Source organism: Fukomys damarensis, unplaced genomic scaffold (assembly GCF_012274545.1).
Source record: "Fukomys damarensis isolate Sample0158 unplaced genomic scaffold, DMR_v1.0_HiC HiC_scaffold_37, whole genome shotgun sequence".
In the NCBI taxonomy this organism is placed as follows: domain Eukaryota; kingdom Metazoa; phylum Chordata; class Mammalia; order Rodentia; family Bathyergidae; genus Fukomys; species Fukomys damarensis.
In genome coordinates, this window is record NW_022900949.1 from 42,135,357 (window position 1) to 42,146,858 (window position 11,502).

At 54.3% G+C, this 11,502-nt stretch overlaps 1 protein-coding gene across 1 annotated transcript in view; it reads left to right on the plus strand.

Annotated features, from left to right (window-relative positions):
* Gnai2 (G protein subunit alpha i2) overlaps positions 1-7,309 on the plus strand; it is a 19,953-nt gene extending 12,644 nt beyond the window's left edge. The window contains exons 2-9 of the mRNA XM_010615501.2: positions 1,093-1,135; positions 1,340-1,481; positions 1,660-1,820; positions 4,340-4,468; positions 4,836-4,965; positions 5,048-5,201; positions 6,008-6,221; positions 6,775-7,309. Of these exons, the coding sequence (XP_010613803.1) occupies positions 1,093-1,135; positions 1,340-1,481; positions 1,660-1,820; positions 4,340-4,468; positions 4,836-4,965; positions 5,048-5,201; positions 6,008-6,198 (950 nt within the window). The 3' untranslated portion in view covers positions 6,199-6,221; positions 6,775-7,309. The remainder of the gene's footprint in view (positions 1-1,092; positions 1,136-1,339; positions 1,482-1,659; positions 1,821-4,339; positions 4,469-4,835; positions 4,966-5,047; positions 5,202-6,007; positions 6,222-6,774) is intronic.
* Positions 7,310-11,502: the final 4,193 nt, after the last annotated feature.

Here is an 11,502-nt window from a genome sequence, read left to right on the forward strand (position 1 = left end):
TCTTTTTTTTTTTTTTTTTTTTGAGATAGGGTCTTACTGTCAATAGGATGCCCAGGCTGGTCTCAAACTTGAGATTCTCTTTCCTTATCCTCCCACAGTGTTAGGATTACAGGTGTGTATCAACATGCCTGGCTCAAAATCTGTGCTTACCACCACCACCACCACTACCAGGGATCGAACTCAGGACCTTGCACTTGCAAGGCAGGTGCGGTGCCACTGAACTAAATCCCTGACTCACAAAACCTGTCTTTTTATGTGACCTCCCAGAGGATGATCCTTCAAAGTCTGAAACACATTTTGAGAAGGGCAGGGTGGACCAGACCCATGGTTCCGAGCATCTGCTTACCTTTCTGAATCCTGGCTGCGTGATCCTGGATCAAGACTTCACTTTCCTGAGCCTCAGTGTCCTTGTCTATAAAATGGGAGCAGAAACATTGTCTCCTTAAGGGGCTGATGTGACAAATGTGGGAGAGAACGATGGCAGACCTCTAAGAACCAGCAGAGAAGTTAACGTGGTGCAGGCTGGATTAGAAGCTTGAGTCAGTACAGGGTGTGTGTGTGTGTGTGTGTGTGTGTGTGTGTCTCCATTTGTCTCCCAGTGTCTTCCTGATTCTGTTCTCCATCTGCTCAGAGCAGACCTAAGAGTACGCCTTGGGCCATGAGCCATGTCTAAGAGGCAGGAGTGTGACACTGTGCCCTAACCTGGGTCCCTGACACCTAAGCCTTAATGTGGAGAGAAGAGGCTACTGCCATGCTGGAGTATTCAGGGTACCTGGCTGCTAGCCCTGCCTGCAGTGCCATGTTGGTGGTCCAGCTGTGTGGGTGGCACACCTGTGTATATAAGAATGACAGATTAAAAAAATAATAATAATTTTTAAAAAGAATGACAGTCTGCCAGGGGGGGAGGGTGCAGTAGGTTCCCTTGGTCATAATCCCTGGTAGCTCCGCTGCCTCCAGGCTGACTGCCTCCATTCAGGGGCCACCTGCCTGGAGAGGGAGTTCTGCCTCAGGGCTGCTAGCAGCCAGGCTACTTGTGGCCCACCTGTAATGACTCTGCAGGCATTTCCCTTGTCTGTCTGCCCTCTATTCTAGGTGCTGGCGAGTCAGGGAAGAGCACCATCGTCAAACAGATGAAGTAAGTGCTTTGTGCAGAGGCCAGCTCCAAATTTTGATTCCCCTCTTCTTCCTTTGGGCCTACACTGCCCACCAGTTCAGGCCTGTCTGTCCACAAGCGCTAGTGGGTTTGGGTCAGTGTCCCCGTCCCTAAAGCAGGTCCCTACAGGCCCCTTGTGAGCACCCTATGCCCTGTGGATCCTAACGCCTGACCCCTGGCTGTCAGGATCATCCATGAAGATGGCTATTCGGAGGAGGAGTGCCGGCAATACCGAGCAGTTGTCTACAGCAACACCATCCAGTCTATCATGGCCATCGTCAAGGCCATGAACAACCTGCAGATTGATTTTGCCGACCCGCACCGTACGGTAAGTGCACCACCATCCCCAGTCTTCCGTAAGGTTTCAGGGCAAGTTTTATCCTGGGGCACCTGAGTATACCAATACCTCAGCCTAGGGCCCCATTCCAGAAGCCTCCCTGCCTCTGGTAGATAGGATGGGGGTACACTCCTTCAACTGGCTGAACATCCACCACTGCTATGCCCAGGACGATGCCAGGCAGCTGTTCGCACTGTCCTGCACTGCTGAGGAACAAGGCATGCTCCCTGAGGACCTGTCCAGCGTCATCCGGAGGCTCTGGGCTGACCATGGTGTGCAAGCCTGTTTCAGCCGCTCAAGAGAATACCAGCTCAACGATTCAGCTGCCTAGTGAGTCTCCAGGGACTGGGAAAGTTGAACTGCAGGTTTGGGCCAGAGGACCAGGGCTGTCAGGCTAGAAACCCAATGGTGCCCCCCCAAAAACCCCAAAACAAACAAACAAAAACACAACCCAATGGCTGTTAACTGAGGCTTAGAGATGTATGGGGGAGGGGGATTGGGGTAGTGGTATTGAAAAACCAGAAGGAACGACAGGCAGGGTGGCTTCCACAGTACCTCTTCCAAGCCACTTGAACCTTATCTGTCTTTACATGTAATTGTTGAAGAGAAAATTTGCTGCCACTTGCTCTTTGCCAGGGACACTGTGATGAGTGGAGTAGACAGGTCCCCAAGCAGTGACAGCTGGGAGTGTCATTTCTATGGGAGGGCGAGGCCCAGAGGAGGAGTGGGAAGAAGTTCCAGGCAGGGACATGGCAAGTGCAAATTCTACGGCTGCACTTGACAAAGAAATTCAGGCCAGTTTGCAAGGGACCCACAAGGGGGAAGAGGCTTTTTGCAGATAGCAGGTATGTACATAGGGTGGAATCTGGAACTCCTCTGAGCCTAGCTGGCCTAGGCCAAGCCATAGACTTGGGTGGGGGAGTCACAGTGAGTGCAGAAGCCCGAGTTATGACCAACCTAGACCCTGTGGGTTTTGCCCACCTTCCTGAACTCCTTTCCTGTATTCCCTGCCACATATCAGACTAGTACAGGGTGCTGATCCCACAGGAGACAGGCCAGACAGGCTCCAGGGGACACACACAGTCATTAGATAGCACTCTGCCCCTACTTCAGCCAGGCCCCCTGTGTGGAACACCCTTCTGCTTCTGTTGCCCGGGGGGGTGCGTGGGGGAGAGTCTTGCCTGACCAAGACTCCTGCAACCTAACCCTGTCAAATGAACAGCCTTGCCCCCACCTCCTGTGGCCTGGCTTCCCTTGTGTGTTGTCCCACACATGCCTGCCCTGTGCACCCTGCAGGAGCTGTGGGGTCCTAGCCAAATGCTAAGGGACCTCCAGGCCTCAGCACTGCCCGCCCTGAGATCGGGTCACAGGATCAGCCACCAACAGGGCTTCTGGGTCACAACGGCTGAGAGGGGTTGATCCCTGTCAACTATTGCTTTGTCACTGTCCCTCCACCCCTGTGGTCAAGCAGGGTGGGGACAGAGCCACCTTCAGACCACTTTCCACTTTTCTGTTGTCTTGTTTTTTCTTTCCTGAGACATTAAGTACTGACTGTACGCCTAGCACCATTTTAGGAGTTGGGGATCCAGGCCTTGTTCTCTCTTGACAGGATCACCCTAGAGTAGGGTGTGGATAGGAATGGCACAGGGAGCAGAGATCCATGAGCCCTCCTCACAGGGGTCTTCTGAGACTGTGGTGGGATAGGGGGGTCCCTAGGGTGAGCCCATCTGTTGAGAAGAGAGAGATTAAGGAGACCTCCAGGCTGGGGGCGCCATTGGGGCATGGGGCATGGCATGCAGGTCATAGCACATGTGTGCGTCACAGTCCCCCATGGTCCTTCCTGTTTTTCTCTTCTGTCCCTGTGTCTCTGAGATCATTTCCCTCTGGCCTGGTTTGGCCCAGCCACGGCGGGCCAGCCCAGCCGCAAGCTGTCAGTAGAGGGCAGCAGTGTGGAGGCCAGGTGCAACCCCAGGGTGTAGCAGGGCTAGCCCTTGGCCCCAGCAGTAGTACTACTGATACTAATTAGGGGAGTTGGTAGTGACAAGCCCCTGGGATACCCACCATGGAGGTGTCTGCCCTCTCTAAGGAGCCAATATTTCATTGGGTGCTAGGCAAAGTGCCCACTGGGCCTGGCAGGCCCCAACCTGTCCAGCTGCACATGGAGGGACCACACCAGGCTTCTCTGCAGAGGGACCTATAATTGCACAATTAGCATCCTGCTCGCTCCCTGAAGGACTAATTTGCCCCCTCTAACCCCTTCACCTGTAGCTCCAACATTCTGGATCCAGAATATTTGTAGCTTAGACTTTGGGTGCTGGCTGGAGAGTTACAGAGCCACGCCTTCTCCCGGTCCATGGAAGGGAGACAAGGGCTCTGAATCCAGGTTTCTTCTTCAGAGCTGGATGTAAAAAGGCAAGCAGGGCCGGGGATTTAGCTCAGTGGTTTTGCTGCTTGCCCTGCAAGCACAAGGACTTGAGTTTGATCCCCAGTACCCAAAAAAAAGGCAAGCAGGCAAGAGTTTAGGCCAGGTATGATGGCGCACACCTGTAACCCAGCTACTCAGGAGGCTAAGGTAGGTAGATTGCAAGTTCAAGGCCAGCCTAGAAAATTTAGTAAGATCCTGTCTCAATAACAAGGACTAGGAATATAGCTCAGTGTTAAAGTTCTTACGTAGCATACATAAGGCCCTAGGTTCAATCCCAAGCCCTAGGGAGCAGCAGGAGTAACAGCAGCAGCAGGAATTTTGCCTCAGAAGTAGGAGATGAAAGAAGGGCCACACTCTGCTGGCCCAGAGTCTGGGTAAGGAGGCACCCTCCAGCCCCCACTGACCTCCCATCCCACACCTGCAGCTACCTGAATGACCTGGAGCGGATCGCTCAGAGTGACTACATCCCCACACAACAGGATGTGCTTCGGACCCGCGTGAAGACCACGGGTATTGTGGAAACACACTTTACCTTCAAGGACCTACACTTCAAGTGAGCAAGTGTGTGGGCAGGGTGGAGGGACAGCACCTGCTAACCTTGGGGTAGCAGAGAGGGGCTGACCCAGCATCTTGTAGTCCCACTCTGAGGGTTTTCAGACTGTTTTAGGAAAGCATGTCCTCACCACCAGGTAAGTCAGTGGTCACCTCTTGCCAGCTGCTCGTGGCCTCTACTGACCCTGCCCTCTGTGCATACAACCTGCCCTCCTCTGGCCTTTCCATATAGACAGGCCTGGCCTACAACCTGGGCGAAGTGGTCAAGCTGGATGGTTCCAGGAAACCACATGGGCCACTGTGGGCAGGCCAACAGGCTTTCCCTGAGGTCCCCTTTTCTAAATCTAAGGATGTTCCTAAATCTGCAGGATGTTTGATGTGGGCGGTCAGCGGTCTGAACGGAAGAAGTGGATCCACTGCTTCGAGGGTGTCACAGCCATCATCTTCTGTGTAGCCTTGAGCGCCTACGACTTGGTGCTAGCTGAGGATGAGGAGATGGTGAGAGGCCAAAAGGATACTGTGGGTGCTAGGGGATGGGGCGACACCTGGTGGCCATCCCTGAGCTCGGTCTCGCCCCCAGAACCGCATGCATGAGAGCATGAAGCTGTTTGACAGCATCTGTAACAACAAATGGTTTACGGACACGTCCATCATCCTCTTCCTCAACAAGAAGGACCTGTTCGAGGAGAAGATCACACATAGCCCACTGACCATCTGCTTTCCAGAGTACACAGGTAGGGTATTGAAGGACCTATCCCTGGGGAAGGGTGATTTCTGTCCCAAGAGCCAGTGGGGATCAGGTGGTCTGTGGGCACCTCTCTGGACAGGATGCTAACCAGTATGGGACACTAATTCATGCTTACATACTAGGCCTGCACACACAAATCCTCCTCGCTTTTTGGCGGGGGGGTTACAATTTTTGAGACAGAGTCTCACCATGCATGTAATTCAGGCTGCTTTTTAATTCACTGTGTAGTCTAGACTGGCCTGAACTTGTGGCAGTCCTCCTGCCTCAGCCTCCCAAGTGCTGAGATCACAGGTATGCAACACCATGCCAGGTTCCCCACCTTTTTGTTTTTGCAGTACTGATGGTCAAACATGGCCTAGTGCATGCTAACAGGTGCCTTACCACTAAGCTGCACCCCCAGCCCTCACACAGGGCTTTCTTACATATACAGGCATATAACTCCAAACATGTGCATATGGGTGCATCCTTTATATACACAAATGTGCATGTACATGCACACATATAGTCATCCTTGTCTCTCTACATGCCCAGAACCTTGCTGTACATGTTGTTTTGTTTTGTTTTGGTTTTTACTTTTTTTGAGACAGGGTCTCACTATGTAGTTGAGACTGACCTAGAATTCACTGTGTAGCCCAGGCTGGTCTCGAACTCACAGCGATCCTCCTGCCTCAACCTCCCGAGTGCTGGGATTACAGGTGTGCGCCACGACACCCGGCATTCTTGCTGTGCATGTTGGGTGGAGCCTGCCTGCCATATACCCACCACAAGTCTTAACTATTGTGTCTCCCTCAGGAGCCAGCAAGTATGATGAGGCAGCCAGCTACATCCAGAGTAAGTTTGAGGACCTAAATAAGCGCAAAGACACCAAGGAGATCTACACACACTTTACATGTGCTACCGATACCAAGAACGTGCAGTTTGTGTTTGACGCTGTCACCGATGTCATCATCAAGAACAACCTGAAGGACTGCGGCCTCTTCTAAGAGGCAGTGGGCCTGGCAGGATGGTGAGCCAGAGAGGGGCGAGGCAGGGAGCTGGGGAACAACAAAGTGGGGAACTGAGAGAGGCCAGGCAGGGGTGGTAGGAAAGGGCAGTCGGAAACCAGAGGACAAGGGAGGGAGCACAGATGGAGCTCAGGAGGCTGGCCAAGTGGGTGCAGGGCACTGAGGAGGTGGCACATGTAGGCCTGGCCCAGGGTCCCTTGGAGAAAACACCTCATACCTGGCTGCTGGTCTGACAGAAGCTGTGTGCTGAGGAGGCACAGCCATCTGCTGCTCACTGTGACCAGCTCTGCATTTTCTCCTCACCACCATTCTTTCCTTCAGACTTGTCTGAGAGTTGGGCCCACGCTGGCCCCACTGGCCCTGGTGGAAGTTCAGTGTTTCTGCCAATGTGATCAACTTTACCCCCCATAACCAAGCAACAGAACCTGGCTCCTGGGCAGTGACTGTGTCCTTGGTAATAGTAGGTGGGAGAAGGAAAGACTCATTGTCTGAGGAGTCAGGAGGAAGAGGCACATCCTGGCCATCATCCATGCCATGTTTGTCCTCTACCTCCAGGGCCACCGCTGACTCTGCTCCCCAAACCCCTGAGGAAGATGAGGCCAAGAAGACCACGCTCCCTGCCTGTCCCCCTGGCCGCTTCTCCCCTCCGTCCTCTTTGTTTTCAGCTCCCCTGACCCCTCCCTCAGCTGCAGACTCAGGGGAGAGGTAGCCACAGGTCTCTGTTTGAAGCCCTCTGTCAGAGGAGCCGGGAGTGGTCATGGTGCCTCTTCCTGGGCATGTTCTGGTTTTTTGGCTGTTGTCTTGTTCTGTGGTGGGAGGGGAGCACAAGCGGAGTCTCCCAAGGCCTGTGTGTGGAGGGCCACCCACTTCTCCAGCCTGGACCCCTGGCTTTGCCCAACACCAGCCCTGACCCAGCCTAAGTCCAAATGTTTACAGGGAGCCTCCTGCCCTTTCTGCCCCTCATACCGCTCGGAGGCCCCAAAGGAAAAAGCACAAGAAGCATGAGACACCACCATTCCTGGAGACCATAAGTCCACCTGCTCATTCTCATAGCTTTTTAAAAAAAAATGAAAGTAAAGAAAAAAAAAAACCTGCAAACTTAGAAAACTTTTTAGAGAAATATTTAAAACTGTCAGATCCTAACCAGCACCCACCCGACCCCAATTCCAGTGATTCTGTGCCTTGAGTGTGTCCGTGTGTTTACACCTGTCCCTCTGCTGGCCACCCCATGTGGGTGGCGCCCCTGCCCTGCCCTCTGCAGAAATGGGTTCCAAGGGCTGTCCTAGACAACTGCCAATGTCACTGCGGGCCCCACCCAGAGGCCCTGGGCCCAGGCTCCATTAACCCAAATGTAGCTCCTTAGCGCTAACCTAGGAACCACCGCTGCCTGCTGAGGGGCCAGGCCCCTCATGCCCTTGCCCCAGGCCTGGGTCCTTCAGCGTTGAACACTTCCTTGCTTTTTTCACGTTTTATGGAATTGTTCACGTGGTTTGAAATAATAAAACGTAGAAAGAAAAAAATATCAAGAACTGCTGGGTATTCTCTCCTGGGGACAAGGGTCAAAGTCAAGATGTGCCAAGGTGCCTTTGGTCCTGACATCAGTCCTCACCTGGGGCAGAGCCCTGTACACTCAATTTTCCAGGCCCAATGCTCTGAGCTTCCTTTTTCCCCCAGTTGGACTGGTCAGTAGACATGCTGGGCCCCGTGTCCCCCATCTCCTGACTCTGCAGCTTTGGGTCTGGCTGGGCAGAGACTCACTGAGCCTTTTTTTTTTTCCTCAGTACTGGGGATTAAACCCAGGGCCTTTCCTCTGAGCTACATCCCCAGCCCTTTTTTATTTTTATTTTGAGACTGGATCTCAGTAACTTAAGGTGTCCAAGGCTGGTCTCAAACTTGAGGTCTTCCTGTCTCAGCTTATGTCCTGGGATTACAGGCATGCACCATCAGATTTGTGCTGAATCTTACCAGGCTGTACTGAAGGGTTCTTGCACATTGGGACCAAGAGGGGTGTCTGTCCAGCTAGCCTCTTGTTCAGGAGATGTTGACTTTTGACTTAATAGAGGGAAAGCCCCAGAAAGTGTGAAGTGTACAGTGACAAAGCCAGGTGGGCTGTAAACCTCTGGTTTAAATATCCCAGCCCAGCAATCACCCTCCCCAACAAAGCCTGAAGGATAGAGATAAGTAGTTGGCCACACTCTGGCTACCATGCATTGGGCCTGAGGCTCTGAATATGGAGGAAAGTGCCAACTTTGGAGGCGTGTGGGTGATCCCCAAGTGCCAGGCGAGACCCCTGAACTTTCTTCTTTGAACTGCAGAGGCAGCCATAGAATAAGCCTATCTGAAAAAGTGGCAGGGGAAGGCCCATCAGGAGCTTGCCGAGAGCCTCTAGGTAGGGCGGAACTCAGACTGGTGCCTCCGCGTCCGGTCGCCAGGGGGCACTACAGTTCTTGCTCAGATGCCCGCCGGTCACAGGGGCTGACGTCACTAGGTCCCACCGGGGAAGCCCCAGCACAAAGGAAGCTTTGTGAGGCGGTAGCGGTCCCCTCCCAAGGGGACAAAGAAGTGAGGGATGGGCTGGGTTTGGCGCTGCGGAGGCAGGGAAGGAAGGGATTGGGCTCCGCCTCCGCACCTGCCAGTGCCCTGCGGTCTCGGGCCGGTGCTGGCTGGAGACGAGAGCTGCTGCCGCCGGATCGGAAGGAAATCGGCGCCCCCGCCGCCGCCTAGTGCCCACCCCGGTCCCCGGAAGCGCCCATCCTCGGATCCCTGCCCTCCACCAGACCCCGCTGAGCCCAGATTCCCGATCACCGCGATACCCACCCCGCAGGAAGTGGCTCTCAAGACAGTTCCTTCCTTCTGTCCTGAGGGAGAACCCTGCACAGAGGGACTATTGAAGGGCCCCCATTGTTTGCCCTACGCATCCAATGTCTCCCTCCCTGGGCGAGCCACAGGCTCTGGCCAGGCTCTCCCCTGACCTTGTGCCGGGCTTGGCAGTGGGTTTAGGTGGGGTCCTGGCAGCAGCCCTTCCCTGGGCGCAGACAGCTAGGCCCCCACCTGCCCTCGGCTCTCCAACCCAGAGCTCCAGTTTCCAGAGCATAAGGCCCCATTGTACCACGGGGCGGGGGTGGCTTCTCAAATAGTCTTTGGCAGTTGGGAAATTCCCTGCCATGGGGGGGGTGGCAAGCAAGAGGGACCATCCAGGTATCCTGCATCCCAGCTGGATGGACTCCATGAGGAAAGCATCCCCCTACTGTCTAGAGTTATCCAGTGTGGGGCTCAATCATTCCTCATTCCTTGGGGGCAGCTGAGTGAGGAGAGCCAGAAATTCAAGAGTCCCCATCCTGTCCCCAGGACATTCCACCCTAAGACTTGTCTTCCTGTCCATATCATGGGCAGCTACAGCTGTGTGTCCAAGGACCTTTAGTAGAGCATACAGAGCCAGGTGGGGACCCAGAGTTCTGCTCTCAGTATGGGGTGGGGCCTGTCACCAGCATGTTGATCTGCCTCCAAAAGGGCCTGGCCAACTTGAAACAGTTGCTTGAGTTACTGATGTGGTGGCAGGCTTGGTATTTTTACCCCATTTGGGGGGTGGGGGAACAAATGGGAAGAGACGGGCAAGCTCAGAGGCCCAAAGAGGGTGAGTTGGGTACCCTGTGGGAAAGAGGTAGACAGATGGCTTCTCTTCAGTTCTCCAGCCCAACAGATGGGTGGAGGCTGGGATGCCAGGTGCAGAATGGGGAAGGGGCCCTCCTCAGGGTTAGAGCTGGGCCTCCGAGTCTGCAGGAGCTTCCACAGGGTAGAAGAACCCGCTTCATGGTCCACAACAGACTCATGGCTTCAGAGGGCTGGGGGATGCAAGTCCCATGGCAGTGATGAGGACCATAGGATCTCCTTTGGGGCAGTAGACACAGGAATTGGGTTGGTGTTTTGGGATGAGTTCAGACTCAGAATCTGCCAAAAGATCCTGTAGTCCTGTCCTTGACCCTCCGTAACTTCCAGGGTCACTTGGACCTGGTTAACCACGCCACTGGCCAGGCGGTTGGAGTCAGGGCTTATGATTGACTGGACACTCTGGGTCTGACGGTGTGTACAGAATGATTTTGAGATAGGTGAGTAGATTTTTCTGACATCTGAAGCCATGAGTCTGCCTTGGAATATGCTTTCTCCATTGATTCCCCTGGAGACCCAGCATGCCCAGGGAAGTGGAAGGGCTTTCTGCAGGCATGGTCTTGCCCAACTCCCTGTGCCTGTCCTCCACTGAGTTTTGGGATCCCCAGGAATGATAGCCTCTGCTGCTCCACCCGTAGTGGGGATCGCAACCTGCGGCTTATACCTGGCACTATAGGTGTCTGGGGCTTCACAGAGGAAGGGTGATAGCTGAGGCTAACTGTGGATGGTGAGGAAGAGTCCAGCAGGTGACTTTTTAGGGGAAGTACCTAAAGGATGGAAAGCAAAGCCCAAGTAAAATCTTGACAGCCAAAGAGCTGCCGCATCCCAGAAGTGAGGCAGTTCAGGAGCACTGGCAGAGGGTCAGGGTTGAGCTAGGGAGGGTGCTGTGAATGACAGGCTAGGACCCTGCAGCCCCCATCAGCTCCTACAAGCTCTGAGGCAGGGGAGCAGAGGATCAGGTTACTATAGCAAGGACACAAAGGGAGAAGAGTAGTAGAACAACCCCAGGGACACAGCCTGGGGTAGGGTGAAGAGGTCAGGTCTCAAGCCGCAGGAGGAGGAGGTGGAGCCTTGTCCTATCTTCAGCAGGACCAAATGACCTCTCAGGGCTCCTTGAAGAGGACTGGGGCTTGGGCACTGCCAGTGGGTTGAGGACTTGTGGAGTGATGGTCTGCGGAGTCTCCAGGGGAGGGCGAAGGGAGAAGAGAAGCTCAGGTGGAATCCTGGGCACAGGGGTCAGGAGGTCAGGTCAGGTGAAAGAAGTAGTTGTGTTTGAGTGAGGGAGAGGTGAGGGGCAGGTGAGGAGTTGGCCAGAGAGAGAGAGAGAGAGAGAGGGAGGGACCAGATGGCAGGGCAGCTGGGATCTGTTTCCCCTCAAGGCTCTTACTGACCTAGATGGCCCAGGAAGCCAGAGCTGAGGTGGTGACATAGCACACCTAAGTGCCTCCACCACATGTCAGACCTACTTGACCCAGTGGCCACAGATTCAGGGAGATGAGGAGTGCTCTGAGAGGTTTGGCTCAGTCCGCAGTGAGGGCCACATCGATGGTTAGCTTCATGTGTCAGACTCAACCCTGCCTCACCTGCAGCACCTAGGGAGCCAGACCCTAGGCAGCT